The 27,844-nt window shown below is 39.1% G+C and overlaps 1 protein-coding gene across 1 annotated transcript in view; it reads left to right on the top strand.

The window, feature by feature from the left end:
* LOC139721056 (uncharacterized) overlaps positions 1-27,844 on the top strand; it is an 89,300-nt gene that overhangs the window by 49,357 nt on the left and 12,099 nt on the right. Inside the window, exon 2 of the mRNA XM_071632387.1 lies at positions 6,787-6,907. Within this exon, the coding sequence (XP_071488488.1) occupies positions 6,802-6,907 (106 nt within the window). The 5' untranslated portion in view covers positions 6,787-6,801. The remainder of the gene's footprint in view (positions 1-6,786; positions 6,908-27,844) is intronic.

Raw genomic sequence — 27,844 nt, 5'->3', positions numbered from 1 at the left:
GGTGTTAATTCAACAATGACGCCACATGGTGTTGATTTGACTTTGCTGGTGTTAAGTTTAATGATATAACACCCACCCAGACCACACCCTCTGGTGTTGCTGTGGTGTAAATGTGTTCACTTTTTTTTTTGAAAAATCGAGTATTTTATAGGGAAGTTCTTGTTCGTCTTGTTGAAGTTGAACTTTGAATTGAATTGAATTGTTTAGCGTGTTAAAAAAGTTGTATATTTTGAAGTGACACCCGTGTGTGTTAACGTAACACCAAAAATGAGCACCGGAAATGAAACGCCAGCTCGATGTTTCTTATATTTAACACCCGACTTATTGCTGTGAAGAAATGACAACTAGAAGATCATAAAACTTGTATAATTATGAGCCCAAAATGTGCGACTGCAGCTTAGCAGAAAGTGGTCTTTGAGCATGAAGAACATTTTAACCTGCAATGGAAGCCGTTTGCTACGAATGACACGATTACAGTTAGTTTTACTGAAGACATGCACGACTTCTCTTTAAGAGTGATGGAATATCATTCCCATTTATATTCGTGCAATACTGGTAAGATCAGCCTTCTTGAGGGACTTTTACTCATATGATTCGCCATGACACAAGAACAGCTGTGAAAACAGCTGAAACTCCAATAATTATGAGCATTGATTATTACATGAATATAATAGTACAGTACTCCCCCTCAAAAGAAAAAAGTTAAATAAACGCTTTCTCCGTCTAATGTTTCACTATTCAGATCTATTCAGATCTATCGCGCATGCTATGTATAAAATAACTGTTTATGTATTGTGGCATTCACCTTACAAGACTGATATACTACAATGCATTACCATCATAAGTATAAAGTAAAAAAAAGGAAAGGGGAAGAGAAAATTGCATAGGAAGAAAAAATCAGATATGTCGCTGCATAACGGATCATCGTCTTGATATTCTGCAGTCACCTCGCAAATAAGAAAAGAGAGAAAGGCAATCAGTCAACCTACATTTCGACATTTCTTTCCAGGTAACAGCTCGGAAACCCGGCGCATTGCCTTTGGCACGGTATATCCGTTGCTCCATGCATACAGGAGGGCTGTCGCGCGATGAAGATTCCGAGTGCAGTTCGGCATTCAAGCCCAACTTAATTTTCGAGTAAATAGTATAATGACAGATCGACGCACTCCCGAATGCGTTGATCTCATTATAGCAAATTTATACTGGGATTGCCAGTTTTTGTTCTCCTTTCTTTTTTTTTTTTATGTACATGTCCTCATAGCTCTTGCTTTGCCGCATTACAGTGCACTCGCGTTAACGAACACAGTTATAATGAATCCCGTATACAACGAAGTAAAAATCAAGGCCCAATTATTCGCTCTATGTCTTTTATTGTTTATCTTTTCGGTTATAACGAAATTTCGATATAAACGAAACGATATAAACGAATCCGAGGACTTCATTGTAACGGGAGTCGACTGTATTTTGTTTTTCACCTATGATACACTCAACACTCGATACATGCATATCATTTTGCTCATATTATCTATCTTACAATACAGCAAAAAAACTTAACCGTAGAGAGCCATTCGTGCTTACATTCCACTCTCAAATTGTAAAACGTCTTCCAATTCTCTGTAAAGTCAGAGAATGATAGAAAAATGGCAGCACACAATTATGTGCACAAAACGATTAAGGTCTATATTATTTGCTGTGATTCTCTGATTTTGCTGGGGAGTGCATGGCTATTCCCGTTGGTCTTATCTCCCTTTCAATACTTGCTCACACACACTCACACACACACACACACACACACACACACAAACACGCACACACATATAAACTCACTCACACGTACACACTCATTTCCGTAATTTTTATTTGATTTCTATCAACATTATTCATAATCATCCATCATAAGTATGATTACTGTATAAAAACAAACAAATGAAAATTTAAGTACATTGTACCATAGTCAATCATTATTTTGGAAGTGATAACATGCCTCTTGATACAAAAACCATTTCTAAAGAATGATATAAGTTTTTCTCATAGCCTGTCAGTCATACATACACATACACATACACACACACACACACACATACACACACACACACCGCACACACACCACACACACACCACACACAAACTTATAAAATCACAAACACATGCACGCATACACACACACACCACACACACCACACACAAACTTATAAAATCACAAACATATACACGCATACACACACACACAAACACACACACATGAAAACATCATTCAGAATTTTATACATCTTTCCCTCTCACGTCGCAACGGCCATCTTCTTTTCTTAACCTCCCTTCGTGTGGTGGTTCGATAGCACTTACCTTTTCTGCGTCAGCAATATAACATAAGAACATATTGTATCCATAAAGCTGAAAAAAAGGAACTTAAAGATGACCGAATAAATAAACCCAACAACCTAATTTCATGGAATCCTCTAGGCCAGTACTTCTCAACCGTTGGGCAGCGAAGCTCTCGCAAATGTGCCTCGATCTCGGCCAAACATAAAGTGAAAAAAAAGATTCATATTTGAGCTAACTGTGGGCCTCGAAAAACAGTAGGAGCCAAAGTGGGCCTCGGGCTGTCGGGTTAGAAAATGTTGAGAAGCACTGCTCTTGACATTTGAAATATGAGCAGAAATATCAATCATGACTGCTATTTTCATCAAACATTTTAAAAAATGATTTTATTTTGTTACTGAGAAACCAGTTTACATTATTTTAACGTACCGAAACTAACCAACAGTCATGCTGCTTGCAAATTATATTACTTATAAGAATATCGTCTTTATGGTGCATTCCTCAATCCATAACAAAACGCTGTTATGAGCACATAATATTGCGCCGGAAAACAGGATGATATACATTTTGTCGCGACGAGATGAATTACGATGTGAATCATTCTCGACAGTTCTTCGGACTTTTAATCAGGTCAACGAATGTTTTACTTTATTTACATCACAAATTTGCCCTGTCACATTGCGCAAACATCACCGAAGGGGGCGGGCCAGACTTCTATGCCGCGTCTGTCTCTGTAGTGCTCATGGCAATATGCAAATGTGCTATGGCGTCATCGGTTAAAACTTATCGAGGTCGGATATTATGAAATGTCACATGTAACAAAATCTTTAATCAGTGTCTGAGTTTGAGATCCATGACCTTGGGCAGATTATCACACACAGGCGAAAAATACATCACTTGAAGAGGCATAACAAAAGCAAAACAAAATCGAGTTTCATAAAATATGTGAAGAACGCGTGCGATTTGAAATTGACTGTCGGAGAGCACACAGGCAGTTTGCGTCAGAATTTTGCTGTTTCAAATCATTTCATTAACAATTTTAATTCTCGGTGCTGCACATGTGGGGACACATTTCATACAATAACACTGTAAGTTGCTTCGAACGAACAACATGAGTGATCCATAAGAGGAACGAAAGAAAGCTCCCAAGAATTGAGAATTGCAATGCATATTCTACAAACAATTTCTAAATATTTTGTCGAACTTTATACACAGATAATAATCTTCAAGCAGTCGCGCGCGAACAAAACTGACCAGTTACTTTCTCTCTCAAGATATTAATGTTTCCGCTTTTAAGGCCATTTCGCATGAGAGAATCGGAAATATATTCTTTCCAGTTTATCAACACAAATGCGGATACGATTTGGTGTCTTCAAAATCAGGGAAATGTACGTGCTCTTTCGTCAATGTTCAGATGAATTCAAGACTAACTGGGCAATCAGCAATTGTCCTTCTGGTTGTGTGGACATGTGCTCTTGGAGCAAACTATGCGCCGCACAAAATTCCGACTAAACAACAACAAGACTAACAACAAATCATATAGGTTGAAAGTATACACATAGATACTCAAGAGCAAAAAAACAAATCACTTTGACTGTACAGGTGGGCTAGATTGTTTGACTACCGTACAGCGACGTGGATGTACGGAATATAGTGAACGTTATATCATAGGTTTGTCACCTTAACAACTAAACTCACTATCTTCCATAGATATGAAACAACTATGTCCTGGAATGAGGGCAACGATGGAGCGAAACTTCAAAATAAGTATGTGTTAGATTTATGGAGGCTATACTTCCTTGCCATCAGAATGTAAATTTATGAAATGTCTAGATTATGGGATTTGATTTTCAGTGAAGCAAGTACGGTTAGGCAAAGTTTCGTAAGCACGACGCTGTGTCAACCTATAGTCATCTCCTTTTTCGTTTGCGAGCGCTAACCACGACGACGTGACAAACGCACATAAGCAGGGCTTAAGATCAATTTGCACTTTATCCTTTCATTGTTACCATGGATTTAAAATTTGTTCCAAGCCCCCGATTGAGCTTAGCTTGTCGTATCATATATCTCTCTGTAGCTCCGGCAGCAAACATAAGACGAGACGATAAGTAATATAGGCAATGGCAGAGAGAGAGAGAGAGAGAAAGAGAAGGGGGGGGGGGGGGTCGAGAAAGAAAAGTAGAGAAACTGACAGAGGATACACAGAAGTTGATAAAAATGTGTGAGATAATCTGTTTGCACAATTACGATGGTCAATTTGCTAGAACTCTTGTCTCATTGGCTGCGGTATTTTGAGCTGAGAGCAAAGAAAAAACACCCGATTGTATTCCATGATGTTTTTTTTCCTTCCAAACCTATACTTCATTCACTCTCTTGATGCAATTTTTTCTGAATCAAGATTAACGTGACTTGCATTCTTGTTTACACAGTCTAAATACAATGTGCAACTCTTTGAAAATATTCTTTCGTTCCGCTTGTGTCATTCTTAGGCTGTAATTAATGCATGTGCGTGTGCAAGACACTTGGTGGGTTTGAAGTTTCGTGTGTGTTTGTATGACGATGCGTGTTCGCGATTCATGTCCGTGTAGCTGTGATCGATGAAAGGAAACTTTAGCCTAGATAGATGCGTTGCCGTTATTTCAAATGACCAAATTACGTGAAATGAATGAATGGATGCGTGATATGGTTGCATCATTGCAGATATGTTTTTTTTTTTCCATATTGACTTTTGTCGAACGCTGGAAAAGGCGTTGACACATTTACAGTAACAGTTATACCGACTGAACTAGCTGCAGTTGTAACATTAGCAGTACCCAAAGTGTGATGTCACAGCCATGCATCGCGGCCTTGGAAACTGTAGTTCTGAACAACCTCACTTTTGATGGTCCGAATATACATGTATGTGAATACTATTGTTGCTAACCATGCTCGCACATGGTTCCAACCTAAGCTATTATAACAAAAGACTGTGACATCATCACTTCGGTACTCTATAACAATAACGGGAATGGTTATAGTAGTATTATTTCTGTCCTGAAAGAGTTTTAGGTGTAGGCGGAGACCGTTTCCGTATAAACTGGTGGGAGTGGACGTATAGTGTTGGAACTGGGGCTAAACTAAACTTGTTTCCGAAGTATCCTAATGAAAGCTGACGTCATAGTCGTGGTCTTGTCAATCATTTATCGTCGTCGTCGTCATCATCATCATCAGCAGCAGCAGCATCATCTCATCATTATCATCATCATTGTCGTCGCCTTCGTCGTAATAACACTAATAGCGAGCTCTAGATCTGCGACGAGAACGCTAAGACGACGCTAATTAGGCCAAAAATGATGGTGTTCTAGACATGCGTTTGACAGCTTTTTCGTTTGTTCAACTCGGGAGACTGCGTCGTCCTAGCGTTCGCGTCGCAGATCTAAAGTTCGTTACTCTCTCGACGGGAGTTATGCACTTATTGGCGATGACATAGTCACAAATACCGTCATTATGAAATAATCACCTTACCAATCACCCTTAGGATTTACTTCAAAATGCCTGTATTCACGATTTTCGAGAATCTTGCTTTTCTTTACGCTTCTGATTGCTTGAAATGTGTGCGTAGATAACGTAACGATAACTCTATTACTGTACAGCTTACCTCGAGGAAATTTACTGCCAAACGGGACAAATTGCTGTTATCTATACGTCTTCATCTCTTATTAAGAGGCCAATATGCGATTTGTGAATTGCGCGGCATGTAAACCGATGCGGACAATACAATTCAAAATTGAGATATCCAGTAAATTGTTCATTTCCGTTTCCGATGAAAAAAAAAACAGACCAAACGACCAAAGGATTAATCAGATATCTTCCGAGGAAAGATAAACCACGAATCCTGTTATCTTTTCATCGTCAAGGTGAATGAAATTACAACCCGATATTGCTTCTGGTTCCCATGGCGACGAGTCAATTTACTGCTCTAGGAAATTTTCTTTGCGAAAAAAAGACTGATACTGGCAATTTGAAGAAACTGCCTAGATTTTATGGCGCTGTTGGCCAGTGTCGTTTCGGGAGGGATTAATTTAATGTGTAATTTTGTATGTGTGTGACAGATTTTCCAATTTTTCTTGAAATTTTAAGTGTTGCGTTTCCACTGCTTTGTAAGTTTCCCCTGATCTCTTGTTTTCATAATAAAATAGATTTCTTGATCACGTCCAGACGCAATAGTCGTGATAGTTATTACTCAACTTAAATTGTACGAATCAAGTGGTAAAACGTATCAATAAACACCATAATACAGTACACCGTAATATTGAAACGATCCAGAAATACGATTTCGGACCGTTCTGGCCACGATTTAAAAAGTTTAATCATTGCCCACTTCTTCTTCTTTTTTAATCAAGGATTTGCATTTAACAACTGTTATAACTGTCCCTATGAATGGGTATAGATTATTTTACCCTTATATCTCTCTGACCCTTGTTCCAGGCTCGTCGGTAAAATATGAAGACCTGCTATATTTCCTGGATCCTTGTGGTGGCCTTTATCGTCGTACTCGCTCTAGCGACTGGGACGGAGGCTAAGAAAAACAGAAAACGCGACAGAAAAGGTAAGCTGGTGTTTGATAAACATTTTTTTTTTCTAACAAGTCTTTGGCAACGCTGTGGAAGATTGTTTGCGCGGAATAAATCAAATCGTTGCCTAGGTTACGAGTGCTTAAACACGAATTATATGTGCGGGTGGTAAATGCGAGCTATGAGAGCTGTCACGTTTATTTCCGCGTTGTTTTTTTTTTTTTTCATTGCCATCCTCTCTTACTACAGGCCTTTTTGGTGCAGCAAACACTACTTACCACGAGCAAATCATGCTGAGTTATATAGTAAAAATACCTGTCAGGCTGCCTTGGCTTTCTGTCAGCTTATATATAGGCCTGTGTCTGTGCAAGTGTGACATATTGCTTTTTACCTAACTGTAAACTTATTTTTCCTCGTTACACATTATTGGGAGGACATAGTCACAGATAAAACACTTTGATAGTGATCTGATTTGTATACCACGCAGATTCGGAAGCTAATTATTATCTTCCTTTTTCTTCTACGTCAGGCTTTCGTGACCGGTTTCTTCAAGCAGGTCATTAAAACATATCTGTTTAATTTTTGACTGTTAATGAAATATCATTATCATTTCTTATTTGATTTACGTTGTATCCATTATTGCATCATAGTATGTAGTTGATTTTTGTGTTCGATCTGACATTAATTTATGCTATATGAATAAGACTAAAACATTAAAAACCCAACAAGTAAGCAGTGTAAATGAGAAATCTAACTTTGTGTTCCTAAGCAAAGGTTGGGACAATATTGCTCATTGCTATTTGTCAATGTTTACATCGTAATATTACCTATTTATAGCGAACAGTCTAAGTCAAGTGAATGTTTTAGACTTGCTAAAAATTAATGTCCAGCGGATAAAATGCGAATTGCATATCCAATCGACTTCTTTATTGTCGAGCATGACTGGTGTTATGTGCAGAAAAGCAATCGTCAGACGTATAATTTCAGACAGAAATATGCACGCCTATAGATATTAACTCACAACAAATTAAAATAGCCTCGTATGCTATTGCGTTTTAGTTCCAGCAGAGGTTATTATTGCTGTTATAAAGATTTGTTATCTTTCTTGGAGATGAATTCGTGTATAGGTCGCCGAAGTTTACCACGTTGACAATTTCCTCATTTTGCGCGTTCGCCTCACGAAAAATTAATCCAGTTCGGTATTTCACTTTGCGCTTGAGCAGAAAGATATCATTTGTATCAACAGGGCATTACATGTTGTTTTTTAAATTCACTGAGAAAGGCGTCTGCAATGTAATGCATATTATTCAATTAATCCTTATAAATGGTACTTGCCAGCTTATCAAACTCACAGCAAAAGTGGTATTGGGCAATACCAATGAAAGAATTGTTAATGCATTGAAATGAAATGAATGCTTTCTCAAGTGTTGATTGACGGACCATTCTGGCCACCTGGTTTACTTTAAGTTCATCCTTTTGTTGGATCATGATTGACAAATTCCATAAATTGTTCTGTCGCTTTGAGAACAGGTGAAGTGTCCAACCAACTGAGAAAAAAATAGAAAGGTCATTTTGTACAATAATTATGCACATGAGCTAACTCCACACACACACACACACACACACACACACACACACGCACGCACTTACCTACACATTCCTACACGCACCTGTTCTTGTTAGCAGCCAGGTACTTGAAATTAGCATACCTCGTGGCGTTCCTGTCCATTGTTGTTGACAATACGTGTGAAGAGAGTCATCAGGTGGAAAAGGTGTGCGCCATTCCAGTTATTTGCCTCCCCCTTTCTCTCTCTCTCTTCGCTTTGTGTCTTTTTATACCTTTAATATCGATTAATGGGGTTTCGATGCTGAGAGCGTACCACACCGACGTGTCGCATGCCTGCAAAAATATTACGTGGCGACATGCTCCAAGTTCCGTAAAACACAGAGAGAGAGAGAGGATAGGAAAAACTGCTGATGAAGTATGCACCCTGTAGCAGAGGTCGATTCTTTTTCATCGGGTTAGTTCCTAGCTACACCCGTAAATATTATGTGACTTCCGTTCCATATCAAACTTGATGTTGCATCTGCTAGAGCTGAATATAACGAACGTGCGTTTTTATGGGTATCGAGTGTAGATAACTACTCCATAAAACATTATTCAAGTGCGCAATCCAGCATACGTGGGGAGGACAGAATTGCCTTCTTCGTTGAGGAGAAAGTAGACCAGTATACTAACAGTGCAAAAGAGATAAAAGAATGCGTTTGCGGGAGTGGGCCTTAAAGTGGTTCCATGATATTTGTCCTGCGACAATTGCTCCCATGAAATATTTGCACGCTAGGCCAATATCAATTCCACCCACAAACATAACCCTTACCCTAATCCTAATCCTCACATCAAACTAAACCTAAGACCCTATTACAACCCAACACTAACCCTATAAAGTCCTTAAAGAAAATAAGACCGTCGCAGGAGCAAATGTCGTGCCACCCCTTAAAGGAGACTTCCAAATGATTTTCAGACTTTTGCATTTAAACAGCTACAGATTGGTCGTAGGCGTTTTCACATCAGCCCGATAAAAATCCAAGCTCGAGATATTTTTCGCGATCGCAAATTAGCGCGCTATTTTATTTCCTATTCACATCAGCCCGAAGAGCATTAGCCCGAAATTTTTTTCGAGCTAATTTGACAGCTGAGCATGCGCAAACAGTGTCGGGTATACCAGTAGAGCGCGCTCTTTCAAAAGAATTACCCGCGTGATCGCCATCACACACGCTAGGCATGATGGGATGCATCGCGCTAATTTCTTGAGGCGATTTCACATTATCAAATAGCGCGCTAGTTTGCGAATTATCCCACTATTTCGGAAATTTCCCGAGTTGGACTCGAGAAATTTTCTTGCTCAGAGCGATAGAATTAGCGCGCTAATTTGTATTCACATTATCAAATAGCGTGCTATTTCGTGATCGGGATAATTTCCCAAGTCAGAAAATAGCGCGCTATTTCGAAACATCGGGCTGATGTGAAAACGCATAGTGGATATAGAGTTCCAGAGCTATTATAATTATGATTGGGATAAGGAATAAGAATGTTTTCAAAATTCATTAAAAGAAATCACAATCATTAACAGTGAACAAGGATGATGACATAGCAGCTTCACATAAAAATAAGTGACTGGTTGCTCGAGGAAGCAGAATAAAAGAGGAACGCGTGCATAAATTCTACACAGGTGAGGTTGTTCAGCAAGTAGTATTGTAATTGAATCAAATTGCTACACTATTGGAATATGAAATGAGCCTGCTGTGCCATCATTCTTATTCAGTGTATTGGTGTGTTTTTTTCAGAGTTGGTTTCTCTGCTCAAGGACCGCAATCATTTCCACAAATCTATACATGGCACTATTGAAATATTGTATGTACAACGTGGTGTAAAATAACGTAAATCGTCTGGAATGTCGCTTTAATCATCTAAACATCGTTTAGGATCATCTTGTGCAGACGATCTATTTGCGTCCTTACTTTTTGATCGAATATGTGATATGAGGGGGGGGGGTGGTATTTCACAAGAATTTAAGTCGATCTTGAATTTTGAGATCAACTTGAAATTAGGCTATAGTAGGCTGCACCATGTGTTTTCAGTGATATTCTAACTTTCATGTAAGAATGGAAATTGTGGAGACTTTTTCATACAGGCATTAATCAATAAAATAAAGTAAGGGACAAAGGATTGTTATCTACACTTTGATAAGAATTTGAAGTGGATTTTGAAAACATTACTTAAAACTGCAAAAAGAAACCAATAGCATACCATAATTGAAGTCGGTTTTAACTTTTAAGTTCGACTTAAATTCTTCGTGAACAACCCCCTGTTTACTGTACAACGCACCATGTCTATAGAGAAAAGAATCGTAAAAAGAATTGTTACGTTGGGAGTAATCAATCTGAAGAGTGAAGAGAATGCCCTTTAGAAGATGAATAATGACAGCACTTTAGATCTACTCCTAAATTTGTTGAAGATGTTGACAATGTAAAATAAAGACTGATAGGAACAGTGCAGAAAGGATAGTGAATATCGAGACAGCAAGGTGCGACATGGCTGATGACGTAGTAGGGAAACACCTTTGTATCGTCATCCTCAGGCGACAGAGAAACACAGAGAATCAAGAGAAACATCTAGAAGGGGGAGGGGATATCAGAGAATGAGGGAGGGAGAGAGACTCTCTGCGTTCAAACTTGTCTCCCGAGAGGAGAAGAAAACAAGTGCTTTCCCCTCAATAGTCCTGATGGAGGCGAGTCTGAACACCGGGTGCGGGACGCGCAATGCCCGAAGCTTGATCAATACATATATGATTATATGACCCATTAACCAAGTGAGAATCACCAGCGTAAGAGTCAAATGCTAACAACAATGATGTTATGATGGTGTCTTTTCATTTAACCAACGTTCACTGCCTTCAACACATTCAGTTTCGCAATGCTGTGATGGATATTCCCTATTATTTCCATCGTCACCAGCGTCCTACTGTGGGACCCACGATTGATATCTAACAGTGTCTAAAAGAAAATTAAAAAGAGAAAGATATTTGTGTTGCTATTTCATGTTCAGACTTTCAGGCTTGAGTTAGCTTATTGTACAATGTCATTTGGTTTCGTACAGATTAGTGCACCTTGCTCTTCACAACACGTTGATTTGAATTGAAGCACATGTTACAATGCTCTCAGAGTATTTCGTGAATTTTTGCTGTCGACATATTGTAATCATTTTGCGAGATAATCTTCGATTTATGTTTGTAAATGGGGTAGAGCTCTACATGGTTGTCATATGGGAGTCATGTGTCATTCGTGACAACAAGCAATGTTTGCTGGTTTTCTGGTGCGATACTACAAAATTTTCGTCTTGTCTGGTCAATAAGAGATTATTTCACGTGATTGCAAATCGATGACAACATGATGGTAAACGGCTTTGATGGAAATTGTCTTCTCGCTGGATGACCGACTTGGCATCTTCCATTCCTTTCTCTCTGGATTACAGACTCGGCATTTGCACAGCCAGACTTTGTCTCTCATGGGAAATTCCAGTAACACATACAGCCAGAGGCGAATCAAATAAAGTAGCCACTGTGCTCAGTAGACGTCTATTAAAAAGCGCGCGTAAAGGTGCGAAGTCGATTTATTTCAGGTAGAAAGAAAGCCCGCCATTCGACACTACTGAGAGCTCGGCAGACGACAGACTGTGTTACGTATATTATGGAAGGCTAGCAAACATACAACAGCGCTTGTGAGTGAGTGAGTGAGTGAGTGTGTGTGTGTGTGTGTGTGTGTGTGTGTGTGTATGTGTGTGCGTGTGTGTGTGTGAGAGAGAGAGAGAGAGAGAGTGTGTGTATGTGTGTGTGCGCCCAGAAGGAACTCAGCCGCAGGTGATATGTATTTGGAATAACGAACACGTTGAATCAGATCGTAGCCATGGCAACCAGAATGTCATTGTTAATCAGCCCGACACATCAGTCAAAGCCAGGCAAATATTTGCCGCAACATTTTCCAATCTTCTGCATTTCTCGTATGTCATTTTCCAACCGGGTGCAGGGTGAAGTAATCTAAACCACACTGCATTTTTTTTTCTCATCTCCTTTCATTTCGTCTTGGCACCATGCCAAGCGGCTGGTTTGTAACAAATCTGATCCTGCTGCTGATTTTATTTGCTGCTGATAAAGAATTTAGCGACGTGATACTTATCTCACTTACAGAACTGCTTATATTTCCAATTACTCATCCTCTTTTCTGCGCCAGCTTCTTCTGTTGACTAAGATAGTTTAACTAAATTGCTGCCATGAATCAAGTGAACAGAAAGATACTTTTTTTTTTTAAATCTCGATCTTATCAAATTCTCACTTTCCATATACTTTGAATTTTTGTCAAGATTTTTGATCACATCTCTCCAAGCGTACTCTCCAAGCGCGTCGAGACATCAGAGCTCTGTTCACATGAACAAAAAATATTCAAGTTGTCATACGACGCATGAAAAAAAGGGGCAAAGTATATGTGCTTTCAATATGAGAGGAAATGATAAAAGGAAGGACATCTGAAGAGAGAATGCAGTGCTTTTGCTTCATGGTAGCAAAGCAGCGATTGGATTAATAAGACCAGCAAGATGAACGCCCCTCTCGTTAGTCTCAATACGCCTCTGAAAAATAAATAAATAAATATCACAGTTTGGCCTCGGACCTTTTTAATATTCTTTCTAGAGCATTCAATCTTTGCCTTGTTAAAACAAAGTGATGGTCATTAGGGAAGTGGCCTTGTCCTGATTATTTTCCCATTATAACCCTGTAGTTGTAATGACGATATTAGTAAAAGTTCTATGATCCTGTGTTGGTTTCGTAAATTATATTTTCAAATCTGCTTTGCTTTTTCTCATCAAGAAACTGCTTGTTTAATGCCACGCTATATTATGCCACTGAATGAGTCGAAAGCAGTATACTCAAAAGCAGCGTAGTCTAATACGAGCTGGTTGAAATACTATATATAAGACGGGTTAAGCGCCATTTTTTACACTTCTTGAAGTAAGTCCATTTTCAGATATAGAGCAAAATGAATCTTTCCAATAATACCTCACTTGATGCATAACAAGGAATATTCTTGAAGTTATGATTAAAGATATCCCATATTTTGTGATTATTTTCTTTGGTTTCATAGCAGGTTTAATCTCAAATATCTGAAATCGACAAGAATGGAGTTAACTCGTTTTCCATTAAACTCTTCATTTTATTTTATTGTTTAAAGTCACACATCCGTGTGACGTGGTGATTTTTCTCCGGTTTGAATTTCACAATAAGGTTTAAAAAGTTTATGATGCTGGGCCCACCAAAGATGGTTTGTGACATCCAATAGTGATATAGGCCCCTATACGTTATAACAAACTCTAATTAGCTGGGGATCTGTTTATTCATGCGTACAGATATAGTCTAATCTAATATCAATTCTGATGTGGAGTGCATATAATGTGTGTGTATTTATGAGTAATTTAAAGTCCTATTCGTTTAGCAGTGCATTTTGAAGACCAGTCCCTTTTGAAGGCAGACTTTCATGTCCTTTTTTTCCTGCTTTTTCATCTTCTTCTATTACGGTGTTGCACTTGCGTCTTCAGTCTTTTTGCTTCGATTTAAAGCGCCTTGAGCATTTAATTAAAGTGGAGAATGGCGCTATAGAAATTGCATGTATTATCATTATTATTGTTATTAGCATTCAGAAATGTGAACAATGTGCTGAGTGAACGCGACGTACTCTATTTTTTTTTCTGATCGATTCTGATCGAAGTCAGAAAAAAAAGAATGCCAACACTTGGTCATTGTGTGTCTAGATGTGTGTGTATGTGTGGGTTTGTACCCATAATGTGTGTCTTGTCATATGTATACGTCCACGTTGTTTAGACTATCTGGAGTAAAAAAAAGTATGTATATATATATATATATATATATATATATATGCCATCGGTGACATTGTATTTTTGGCGGTTGGTTTCAACAACTCTTTGTTCTGCCATTAACCATTAGGCTTAATGAATTCGTCAGTGGAAAATGTCTTTGCTAATCACCCTGAAGAATTTCTCTCGGAGCCTTTTTTGCTCACTCTCTCTCTCATGTCTCTCACGTCTTCTCTCCCTTTCTTTTCCTTCCTCTATTTTTTCTCTCTCGCTATTTTTCTCAGTGGCTCTCCTTGTTTCTCTCTCCCTCCCTTCATTGTTGTAATTTAACGGATCAGCGATATTGGTTTATCCTTCTCTTTTCAGCTCCTTTCCATCCCCTTTTCTTCTCTTTCTCCTATCGGTGAAATCTCTTTCACTGTCAGTGATATGCCATGGCATGCACACCTCTCCCTCCCTCCCCTGACCCCCCTCTCTCTATCTATCTCTCTTTCTCTTTGATTTTATTTTTTTTTTACTTTGACCCATCAGCCATATTTTTTTATGACTCTTTGTTCGAATTTCGTTCAATGCCACATAATTCACTTTCACAAAACCCCAAAACATTATACAAAGACAAACAACATTATTATACACAAGCAAGGTACACAGATATGTCAAATCGTACAGAATCTTACAACGTGACTCATGTCATCAAAACCGAAATCCTTTTTTTTTTTAAAACACACATACATTCTCGCAAAGTGCCCAAAACTGGGGACACGAAAATAGTAAAGTCGAATATTACCAGTATCTTCCAACACACAAACAAACACACACACACACACACACACACACACACACACACACACACACACACCATTCTTATAATGCGTTGAAGACAGTCGTATCATATCGTACGTTTTTATATCTAAGTTTCGAGTAAGTTGCCATTTTTTTGGTGCCAGGTAAAAATGGCAGAGGTGAAAACGGCAGAGGTAAAAATGGCAGAGGTAAATAATTATGTGGTAAAAATGTCAGAGGTAAAGTTGTCAGTGGTCGAAATGTCAGTGGTCAAAATGCTAGAGATAAAAATGCCATTGATAAAAATTTAGTCGTTGAAATGTGAGAGGACGAGGTAAAAGTGACAGATTTTTTTTTCTTCATGTTTCTGACACCTTTCTCGCAATACGCGCTCAGGGGCGGATCCAGGGAGGACTGCAACCGGCGCACGCCCCCCCCCCCCCTCCCCTTTATTTTTGTTGAAACAAAAGAAATAAAAAGAAAAGAATGGGGGAGGGGTGCGTGCGCCCCCCTTTAATTTTGTAAACGCGCCCCCTCTTTACGGAATTCCTGGATCCGCCCCTGCGCGCTTTTAGTGCCTTCTTCTCCTGAAATAAAGCACGGGGGAGACCGGGGAGAAATGGGACACGGGGAGAAATATGGGACACTCATGTAACTTAAAAAACGCTCGGCCAGTCAACAATCCAATTATATCAGTAAAAAGATGAGCCTCGGTACACCTGAAAATGGACATATTAACCACTATACAGCTCTACAGGTATCTTGTCAGTAAAATATCAAACTCACTTTAGATCTGGTAGGTCCTATACTATATTAATAAGTATCTTAAAAAGTGTGCAAACTTCTGAAAATAAAATTGCTTGATAACAGACATGCAGGTATGAAAAATAATATTATTGGCACGGATCTTTTACTGTTTCCATTTGGTTTCCGTTACCACTGGGAGAAATTTAATAAGGCAGTGTTACATTTCTCCCCGCGGCACATGCAAAGAGAGTCTTGCAGAGCTTCAGCGATCCCTGTGTAAATTGAATCGCGATCATATGGTAGTCATCTACCTGGATGGGATTGGATTGGATTTTCTTACTGTTGTTGTATAACGAGGGAACAACGTCATTTTCGGTGGCTGAATCTACCAATCTTTAGCAACACACCATGTTGATAACATAATGGAATCTGACTTTGGAGCAACAGCTAAGTTTGAAAGGCATCAAACATTTACATTTTTTCGCCTGCGGATTCGTTCAACAATGATTGAAAGAAATTCCATGGCAAACTATCAGTTTTTACTCTCACTAGAACAGTTTATTGCTAAAGTTCGTCTCCAGTTTTAATAAGCATAAGTTTGTAAAGTGACCCCAAAGTTTTCATTAAACTTCGAGATTTTTGTTTTTGCGCCATGTGATACTTGAATAATGTAATAAAATATTTTGCAAGAGCTTATTTGTTTTTGCGCCGTGTGATACTTGAACAATGTAATAAAATATTTTGCAAGAGCTTACTTATGTCTGCCGATACATCTGCTGTAGTTTGTTTTTTGCGTTTTGTATTTTTACTTCTACATTATGTCGTGATCAGGCCTTGTGAGATAAATAGGCTCCTACGAAACCTGAATGTAAGAAAATAATATTGAACAGGTAAAAAATTAGCGGTTTGCTTCGACTATGTCTCCTTCACTTCTTTACACTAAACAGTTCAAGAAATGAAAAATAATGACAATATACTAGCCTGGACGTGGGCGGAATTCGTTTGTGTAAGAGTGTGTATGTGAGAGTATGTACTAGGTGTTTCAAAAAACATTTCCCACTTTTGATTCTTGATAATTCAAAAATTATATATCAGATAACACTGTCATTGATATGAGTGATAGCTGAATAGTGTACAATTTGGTTGAAGGTGGTTTAAATATGAAGGCATAAATAAGTTTCATGAAATCCATGATTAATTTCACAGTTAGGTTCCAGACTTTGCTCTATTTTCAACCCTCTGTACAAAATTTCACTTTGCACAGGGGTCAATGGGTGTGTATGGGAGTGTGTGGTTAACACCCTGACAATGGTCCTGAACAATGGCCAGGGTTTGAATGCTTCATTATTCATTCATGAGAAATTCCACTATCACAGCTAGTCTTTATTCAGCCTCTGGCAGTATCTGTGTAAAGTCAAACGCCTGTCGATACTGTCGTTGAGTCGCGTCAGTGCTCTCCCTACTTCTGAAAAACAATATTACAATGAATGCCTTAATTCTGTTCTATCGTAAACGTGGTGACAGGAAGTAAAGAAAATCAATTAGAGTATATATACACTTGTGTATATGGAGCCTTAAATAAATCTATTCTGAAACAAATCGCCCCAAATAATGACAAACGCTGCTGAACTCTTTACCAAAAATGATCTCTTTTTAACGAAAAAGCGAAAAATTTGTCAGACTATTTAATTAGTAGACAGTTGTATTAAAATGAGGAACTTTAGATCATTCATGCATATTCATATCCAAAATTTAGTGATATGTGAAGCAAAATTTGAAAATGATTGCCAGATGGAATGAAATGTGGTGTTTGCAAGCACTTTACCGTGCATGAATTCAGACTAGCAGTGCCCAGGGCAATCCACATGAATTATTGATTAAGCATTCATGTGACAGGGAGCGCCAGACTGAAGCCTAGTCAACAGGTGGTTCAGGCATGTCCATCGTTCAGGGCCATTGTCAGCACACACTTACATACACATCATTGGTTCCTGTGCGAAGTTTAATTTTTGTACAGAGGGTTAAAATTTGACCAAAATCTGAAACCTTACTTCGAAATCAATCTTAGATTTAATGAAACTGATTTATGCTTTCACGTGCAAATTACCTTCAACCAAATTGTACACTATCCAGCTATTACTCATATCAATGACAGTTTTATCAATTGAATAGTTTTTGAAATATTTATAATCGAAAGTGGGAAATGTTTTTTGAATCACCTAGTATATCTGCGTATATGTTTATACCAAAAGTGGGTTCGTGTGTGTGTGTGTGTGTGTGTGTGTGTGTGTGTGATAACTTCTTTGGGCGAAACAACGTAGGATTATACTGTTTAAGGGCTTTGCAGCATTGTTGGAACCCCCTTATAATGATAGATGATAATAATAATAATAATAATAATAATAATAATAATGATAATAATAATAATAATAATAATAATAATGATAATAATAATAATAATACTGAATAATAAAATAATTTCCCATAGGACTACCAGGCTCTTAGCTGGTTTATTATTTCTCTGCACACAGACAGATTACGCCACTGCACTTGAATCAAACTCAGAATAATGAGAGTGCTCTAATCTCTTTAAAACATAATTCAATCAATATTCTGCAATTTGGATTTGAAAATTCGATAAATACAGTTTGCTCTGGCTAGGTTATCATTCAAAACCTCTTCATACGTTTATATCTGACGAAATCGCTCTCATTACGTCTGACATTGTACTTCTGCCATCTTTACCTCTGCCATTTCTACCTCTGCCATTTTTACCCCTGCCATTTTTACCTCTACCATTTTTACCCCTGCCATTTTTACCCCTGCCATTTTTACCTCTGTCATTGTTACCTCTGCCATTTTTACCTCTGCCATTTTTACCCCTGCCATTTTTACCTCTGCCATTTTTACCCCTGCCATTTTTACCTCTGCCATTTTTACCCCTGCCATTTTTACCTCTGCCATTTTTACCCCTGCCATTTTACCTCTGCCATTTTTACCTCTTCCATTTTTACCCCTGCCATTTTTACCTCTGCCATTTTTACCTCTGCCATTTTTACCTCTGCCATTTTACCCCTGTCATTTTTACCCCTGCCATTTTTACCCCTGCCATTTTTACCTCTTCCATTTTTACCTCTGCCATTTTTACCCCTGCCATTTTTACCCCTGCCATTTTTACCTCTGCCATATTTACCTCTGCCATGTTTACCTCTGCCATTTTTACCCCTGCCATTTTTACCTCTGCCATTTCTACTTCTGCCATTTTTACCTCTGCCATTTTTACCTCTGCCATTTTTACCTCTGCCATTTTTACCCCTGCCATTTTTACCTCTGCCATTTTTACACCGAACCATTTTTTATACCCCCGCCAAACGAAGTTTGAAGGGGGTATATAGGAATCAGCGGACGGTCGGTCGGGCGGTCGGGCGGTCGGTCGGGCGGTCGGGCGGTCGGTCCGTTGCAAATCTTGCGTCGCGAACTACTTCCTCAATTTTCAACCGATTCCCATAAAACTTGGCACAGATGTGTGCCTTGGGTTGTAAATGTGCAAGACGTATTTTTTGACAGTACCCAAAAGTACGTTGCCATGGTAACGGCATATTATGGGCAAAAATGGGTACAAATCTTGCGTCGCGAACTCCTCCCACAGTTTTTGATCAATTTTTATGAAATTAGGTACAGATGTTCATCTGAATATGTTAATGTGCAAGACACATATTTCCGCAGTGGCAAAAAGTGCGTTGCCATGGTAACGGCATGTTATTGGTAAAATATAGGGCAAAATGCTTCATGGCAAAACTGCTTCATCAGTGTTCTTCCAATTCTCATGGAATTCATATTGAATGTTTGTCTTGGGATATAGGTCAGCATGACACATTTCTTGACAGTTACAAAAAGTATGTTGCCATGGTAACAGCTCACATATTATGAGCCAAAATGATGGAAAATTTTGTGTTGCAAACTACTTCCTCAGTTTTTGCCCAATTTCCATGAAACTTGGTACAGATGTGTGCCTTTGGTTGTAGATGTGCAAGACGCATTTTTCGACAGTACCCGAAAGTACGTTGCCATGGTAACGGCATATTAATGGCAAAAGATCAAGGAAAGATCTTGCGGATTTAACTACTTCCTCAGTTTTTTTTACCAAAGCTTATGAAATGTTGTTTTGACCAAAGCTTATGAAATGTTGTTTGGCGGGGGTATAACCAGTCGCTGTAGCGACATTTCTAGTTTTTCTATTCGCCACGAACTTTAATGATCTCATCTTTGTTTCTGTTGCATGTCGACAGCCTCTGGGAGTGGTCTGTATGCATACGTAAATAAATTTTTAAACTAATTGCTTTCTTCAAGTTTCTTTCTATTTACTTATTGTCATCATGAGTTTATTGTTTTCATTTAATAAAGTCACCAATCTTCCTCCTCCATTGTGTCTTCGCCATCGTGACAAAGAAAATTCAGACAGGTAGAATGAATTGATGAGTTGAGTTATGAAGAAGCAGGATGACTGCTCGGAACAAAACGATGAGTAATGGCTGATATAGTGTCTCTTCATTGTTTCACCTGTAGCAGCAAAACTTGAATGTGACTTGCAATATTCACTGGGACAGATTTTCATGTGAGGGAAGTCAAAAAGAAAGCCATTACCCAATAAACTAGGCTATTACGGTAAACGATACACTCACCATGAGTCACAAAAACGTTATAACATTAAACTGTCGTCAGACATTTGGATAGATATTTCTGCCCTGCTATATTTTCATTAGAGACGATATCTAAAGTGATTTGTGGATCAACTCAAGAAGCATAATTATGTTAACAGTAACTATATAAGAATGATATGACGACAATGTGAAAAAAATACAATAAAACCATCGCGCGGCTCTTTGGTGGCGAGAATGCTGAAGTAAGAACACTACAAGAATGCCAGGTACGATCCGGTGTTATTCTTTTTGACCCGGAAGAAGTCCTGATAATGTCATCGAGGGGCATTTTTGGAAGTTGCTACTTATTGTAAATTTGCGCTTGCAGCAAGGACACACACTCCCGGTCAGGTGGTGAAGAGGATAAGGAAATAATTCAACTCGACCGAGTCGAAATAAGACTTAGACCATAAGGCAAAGAGTGAACAATATATGAATATAATAATATGATTCTTCTATTTATATATCTTTTTTTTGTGATTATTGATGGTTGAGTATCAGAAGTGTTTCAGAAGAGTTTAAAACAGATCCGTTACCGTATTTGTGTACTTGAAATAATCACAAAGTATATTGTTTCGTGCAGGGTATTGTGAACATGATTTCCTTCAAAAAGAAAAACCACATTGTGTGTGTGAGGGTGTGTGTGTGTGTGTGTGTGTGTGTGTGTGCAAATTCAAATTGCGTAAGATGTATCGTTTAATGTATTGTTTAATTTTTGAAGCACCAAGTATGTATGGCATTGCTGTACTGTATGGTATTAGCTACAAACTATACACCTTTGTCAATCTTCGTCCTACTAAGGCATGGGAGAAGTTTCGGCTCTCCTGGAACGTGCGCTATAGATAAGAAAAGACTTGTAACCGGCGCATTTAACTTAGTGATCTCTGTTCTCCTCCTGGCAGCTTATAATCTCTCAATTTAGCGACACTAATTGGCATAATGGAGGTCACCATTTGGCGTCTTAATGCTATCTGTTCGATTTCATGTTGGCATTTTCAGATCAGAACCCCCCTTCTTGCTCGGTGACCTCGCACACACAAAAACGCACACACATGGACACATGATATATGCACATACTGCATGCTAGTACTCCACATCTCACTTTATTGTACACACGCACAGAAAGAAAACCACATACACACACAAACACATACACACACACACACATATATATATATATATATATATATATATATATATATATACTCATCATCTCACACTACTTTTATACACACACACAGAGAAACACACACACACACACACTCACACACACGCACACACACACACGGAAACACACACACGGAGGCAAAACGCTCGCTTTATCATCTTCCTTGCAGCCTTTAGATTTTATCTGTTCTTGTTCTGGCCCCATACATCCCTCGTGGTTGGTGCTACTTTTAATCTGTCATCCCGCAGCGCCGTCCTCCACCAACAGTTACGAGTGTCTGGATTGATGAGTTGCAATCATTTCCCTCTCATCTTATCTTCACCCCCTCCCCCCCCCCCCCACCCCCATATACCACCACCACCACACACATATCCTTTCTCGCATCTTTTTCTGTGCCACATCTTCCTGAGTTCTCTTCCTTCTTTCATTTTCCTTGTCGCACGTAATTGCACCAATCCTCAATTAACCCACTGCGCCCGAGAGCCTCGTGGCTGCCGCGCAGTCTATATGGAAATGACAGAATCTCAATTAATATAGGATCCAGGTCTTAAATGCGAATGTCCGTGATTTGTGTAATGTCTGGTGTATGGTGGATAAGATGTAAAATCGCTGAGTCTTGAGAGAGTGTGGCATTTGCTTGCTTGTATATTTCATACATTTCGTAGTAATTTGGTTATAATTGAAATATGGGGAAAGTGAAAGCCGCCTAAAGCAAAAAGCCATCAGGTGAGCCCTTAAAGGATCCCTTAAGAGCGCATACAAAACAACATTGGGGCTTTGGGGCTGTGGTAGCAAAGCGTAAATGAAAGTTGGGAGTCCGTGTTATTGACGTCATGGAACATAATTAAAGCGGGCCATGCATTATAGTCAGACACACCATTGTATGAATACCCGACATTTATACGTGTACACACACTGCACAAAGTAACATGTCTACACCTGCACAAAGCACACATACAAAATGGAATAGACATAGGAAAATGGGTAGATGGAGACGATGTGATTGTTAATGGCGGAAAGAGTAGAAGGGACAGAGAAATCGGTTTTCAAGAGAGAGAAGAAAATTGATAGATAGATAGATAGATAGATAGAATAAGAGGTGTCAGGGAAGGGGGAGATAAGGGTGGGGGCGGGGTGTAACCTCCACCATGGAACTTAGTATACAAATTAGTTAGTCGTCTGCAATTACTCTATCTGGCGGCTTAAGTAGCGGATGTGTTCGTTTAGTTGAGCAGGCGTGAAGGACAATTATTGCCATCGCTAAAAATCCTTTTCTCGACGTGTGTGCACAATGTATGTAGGCCTAAAGGATCAAAATATACTATGTATTTCGTAATGCATTCTCTCTTCTTTTTTTTTTTTTGATGCTTAAGTTTTTCATGTCATCGGAGTAATTTGCTCTTCATCCTACTGCAGTGTTCGGATGTCTTGAGTATTTCGTTCGAACCTGAGCGTGTTGAGCGTGCATTCCATCTGTTCATCAGTTGTGCTATATATATAGAGGTCGAATAACGTGTTCACAGTACTGAAGACGTGTGTTTGCACGTGTGCTTGTATGTGTGTGTATACGTGTGTTTTGTAATATTTGTATAACTCTCAACCAATGGCGCACCATCCATCCAAGAACATGATAATGATGTCGACATTAAAATTTATAGCCAATTCACCAAGTTATCTGGTCGAGTCCCCCCCCCCCCCCCCCTGCTCCAAACACACGTTTCGCTGGCATATTCACATGCAGTCATTATATTGTACTTCAATGTCCAACGAACAACTCTTTTTCTAATAGCCGACTGGCTGACACATCAAAATTTTTAACATACCTTTATGATATTACAATGTAAAAATCAACATTTCAAATGTGTCACTCCTCAAGCCATTTTAAATGTTAAATTCAACACTCCAAATGTGGGATTTTCCATTTCATTATTTTTAGCTAAAAATGTAATGGTAAATTAAACATCTTGAGTTTTTTATTCAATATTTGCAAGAGCTTCGAGGAGTGACAACATTTAAAATGTTGGGTTTACCATCTCATTTTTTAGAGTGGACTGACAACTATAGTAAAGTTATCCGAGTATTACCTGACAAAGCAACAACCATTGTATGCAAGCGTCACATTCCAAGTATTGGTATGCATTTTATGGACATTTACATGCTGGTGGAATAGCTTGTGAATAGGTCCTGCGTCCCGAGGTAAGATGATGATTGATTTGAATATACAAGTCAACAGACCTGTTAGTCAAAATTGTCTCACGTTGTCATGGGAACATGTTCCATAAAGCGATTGTGTGGACGCCGTCATTAGCATACAATAATCGCTATATCCGTAAACAGCACGCAAGAGCTGATGACTGGGTGTCCATACGCCGAACATCTAACCGTGTGGGATAACTTTTTAATCAAGTGTGATGTTTCTGTATACAGTCACGACTTATTGCGGAAACGCAGAAAAAAAATGAAACGATATCATAAAGGGGAAAATTGTAACGGAAAGAATTGATGTAGCAACATTACTGATCAGGAATGCTGATTTTAAGAGGTGCTGGTGGTTTGAGAACAGCAATGTTGCAGACTTTTGAGAAGATAATTATAATTATGAGGAGAGGAGTTACAGAATCCTCGCATTGGATGAAGTGAAGGCATGACTGCTGGCAGTTAAGTTTTAATTTCTTCGTCTTGTGACCAGAATGACTCATGCGTGAATCAGCACCCGACTTTATTTTGCCTTTATCACCTGCAATATACATCTACAAGGTGATGTGTTTGTAGGACAAAAGCGATTATTTCATATCTCAGTAACGGGTGATTAAATTCAAAAGAAGCCAAAAAGCTGAAAAGTGCATTTCTGTTGTAAAAACGTTAATGTCCCTAGTGGAGACGAACATGAGGTTAAGGATAAGATTTTCCCGCTTATTCGGATTATCAATGCCAAAATGTATTCATTACTACCCTTGCGCAAGGTTTGATTCTATGTATAACAGTGCCCTTTTTTACAATCGTTCCCCAAGAAAATACTGTTTGTGGCATGCGAACATCTGCCACTGTAAAGTGCAATTTACGCTGCAAAAATGGAAAAGGCTGGCTGCTCTACTAGATGGTATTGATAACAAAATTAAGAATGTCGGAAGCCTTCCTGTATATTTTTACGCTTGGATTGGAGTTCAGGGCTAATTTTCTTAGCCTCCAAACGATATGTTGTGTTCTGTTGTTTGTTGGTGTTGGCTTTGTTTTCCCTGTTCCAGATACACCTAGCACTCCTGAGGCATGTCATACCTAATTGACAATTGATGGTTTGATAAAACGATGATGGCCCTTTCTATTTTTGGGATTCAGTGAATCTCTTTTCGGGGGTGTGGTACTGTATCCAATTTCCCCTGAAAGATTGAAGATTCATCATTGAGTAGAGCGCTTCGACAAACTGAAAAAAGAGGCTGATAGACCATCGTTCGTGTGTCCAGTGCTTTTTTTAATTTCCGTTCCGTCAGCGAACTAATATTATCCTATTGTGATGCCGCTTTCTCAACTGAGCTAGTGAGATCGCAGTGATTCTTTAGCTCTCCGCCTGAATTAATCTCGACATTTTAAAGAGAACAGCATTTTCTCAGATGAAGCGGGGTAAAGCCGTACGGGTCCTCTTTTTTTATCAGTGTGACTTGAAGAGTCAACCACTAGTATAATCATTTAATGGATCATGATAATTCCGCGAGTTGCAGAAACGCACCTCGATTGCGTCACATTTCTGGTCGTCTGCTCCTAGAACGCTCTCCCTCCCATGATACACCATTGCCCGGTCGTTGAGCCGTCTGGAATTTTGATACCGGAGTTTTCATTATTAATGACAAAACGGCGCATGCTTTGTGTGTACTCACATGACCAAATCAAAACAATCATTTGGGGATTATCGCATTGACACCTCTGTGCCGAATGGGGGCGTAGCGCGTTATTACGATGACGTCATACAGCCTTAACGTGACGGAGATACGTGTGTAGATAGATGGTTAATTGGCGCACGAAATGGAGGTGTGTGGCGCCGAAAATATGATAGTGGGAGTAATTTTGATGGACGGTAGCTGCTCTTACCCGATGGGCTAAAAGGTTAATGGTTCATTTATCTCGACTGTGAAGCGATTTGTATACAGAGTTTGAGAAATGTTTTCCCGGAATTTGGTAGGGTATGATAGCCCTACATAATTCTTCGAGATGACTGAATTCTGATCCGAAAGTTTCCCCACCACTTTCACATTATTATCCGCATCATTCTTGTGTGTTTGTTTGTTTGTTTGTTTGTTTGTTTGTTTGTGTGTGTGTGTGTGTGTGTGTGTGTGTGTCTGTGCGTTTACGTAGGCGTCCTACTTGCAGGTCATTCACTGCAATTTTCTCCGTAGATTCAACGAGCCATTTTCGCGATGACATTTGTCATGTTGGTTGATGGGGGTTTGGGTCGTTATGGTAACATTGTCGCCAGCTCATTTAGAGAGTTTGCTCAGGCCAGTGCAGTTCATTGACTCTATTTTATTCATTATGTGTACTTCTAGCAAACTGTGTCATCATGCACTACATACATACATACATCAATTGTTCATAAAATATAGCCCTTTTTACACTTGTGTTTCTTAACCCCGGACTTTCTCTGACCCAGGACTATCGTTAGTCCCGTACCAATTTTTTCAGCTTTTTACACTGGCCAATTAGTCCCGTACTATCTCTTGTCCGGGGCTAAGGAGAAAACTGACCTTTTTACACTCGTATTTCTTAGCCCCGGACTTTCCAAACCACATGAATATTCATGATTATGCTGTGCACTGTACATGTACACGCGCGCACCGGCAGCACTTGATTACCTCGTCTCTGATTGGTCAGCGGGGGTCGGACTTCGTCTCCGTCGCTTAGCCCCGGATTATTTTTTCGTTCTGTTTACACTCACTTGCTTGGCACCGCAATTGCGGTGCTAACCCTGCTATTTTGCAGGGCCAGATAGTACCGGACTATCGAAGGGGCTAGCCCACTTTGGCAAAAACGAGTGTAAACAGAAAGTGGGCTAAGGATAGTCCCGTACCAACGGTGGGGCTAAGGCCCCCCCTTAGCCCCGCCGTTGGTACGGGACTAAGCAAAAATTTACAAGTTTAAAAAGCCCTAATGTATCATACGTGCATACATAATATGTATGTATCTTTTAAGGAGGCAGGAAGACTCAGAATGTATTCATTGTAAGCCTACTACATGGAGTACTCATGTGAATAAAATGTTGACTTTCATTTTAATCAAACATATCGGCTCTGTTTCATGAATAACAATAAACACACACACACACACACACTGATTTGCTCTCTAATACCCAAAGCAACTCGTCTGCGTATCACTTCGATGGCTTTTTAAGGTGATGGCCCACATATAGATTATGATCGTCGTCAAAAGGTGAAGGCTATACTGCTACATTTAAATCGTCTACTGACAGCTATTGCTCGCCTTCACGAGCCAATAGATGGGAAAATCCAACGGTAAATTATTTCTTGCAGTGCTTTTTCCCGATGAAACCCTTACGGTGCTTACTGCCCTCCTGCGACGTGCCCATCGATGCGGGATTGCACCTCCATCGACTGCCCCCATCGACGTGGGGGTGTTGATCCCGCTCAGTTATGTTAGACCACGCACTCATCATACTTTCAGAAACTTGAACCGTTATCATTTAAATATAGTTATCTCCTGATGACTATTTCATACAGTATGGTACCCCTGACGATAAAGTTTATGACATTTCCGTCAGTGAACGTCGAAGTTGTTCTTGCTCATATAATCATATTTCATATTTAACGCGGACTACCCCATTATTATTTTATATCTCAGCTTAGTCATGTCATGTTAACGCTTACTATAAAAAGACGATCATTAACTATTTCACATAATATGTAACATTTGTTACATGCCTGCTACAACGAATTCGAAATGTCTTCATTCCTCCTACTTTGTCTCCTGGTTGGATGGTAATAATGGTAAGAGGGATCGTGTATCTTATGTGGATAATTTGTATTTATTTTTTTTTGCTTCTATGATAAGTTTCACTTATTACTGTACCCGGGGAAAACAATACGCCAAACCGAATCAAAGCCCATTTGGGTCGTTTAATCGAAGTGCAGTCTCATAATGCATTATA

Source organism: Diadema antillarum, unplaced genomic scaffold, assembly GCF_040938485.1.
Source record: "Diadema antillarum isolate AM-2024a unplaced genomic scaffold, OU_Dant_1.0 scf00000013, whole genome shotgun sequence".
Classification (NCBI taxonomy): domain Eukaryota; kingdom Metazoa; phylum Echinodermata; class Echinoidea; order Diadematoida; family Diadematidae; genus Diadema; species Diadema antillarum.
The sequence above is the reverse complement of the archived record's forward strand: the minus strand, read 5'-3'. Positions and strand labels throughout refer to the sequence as shown.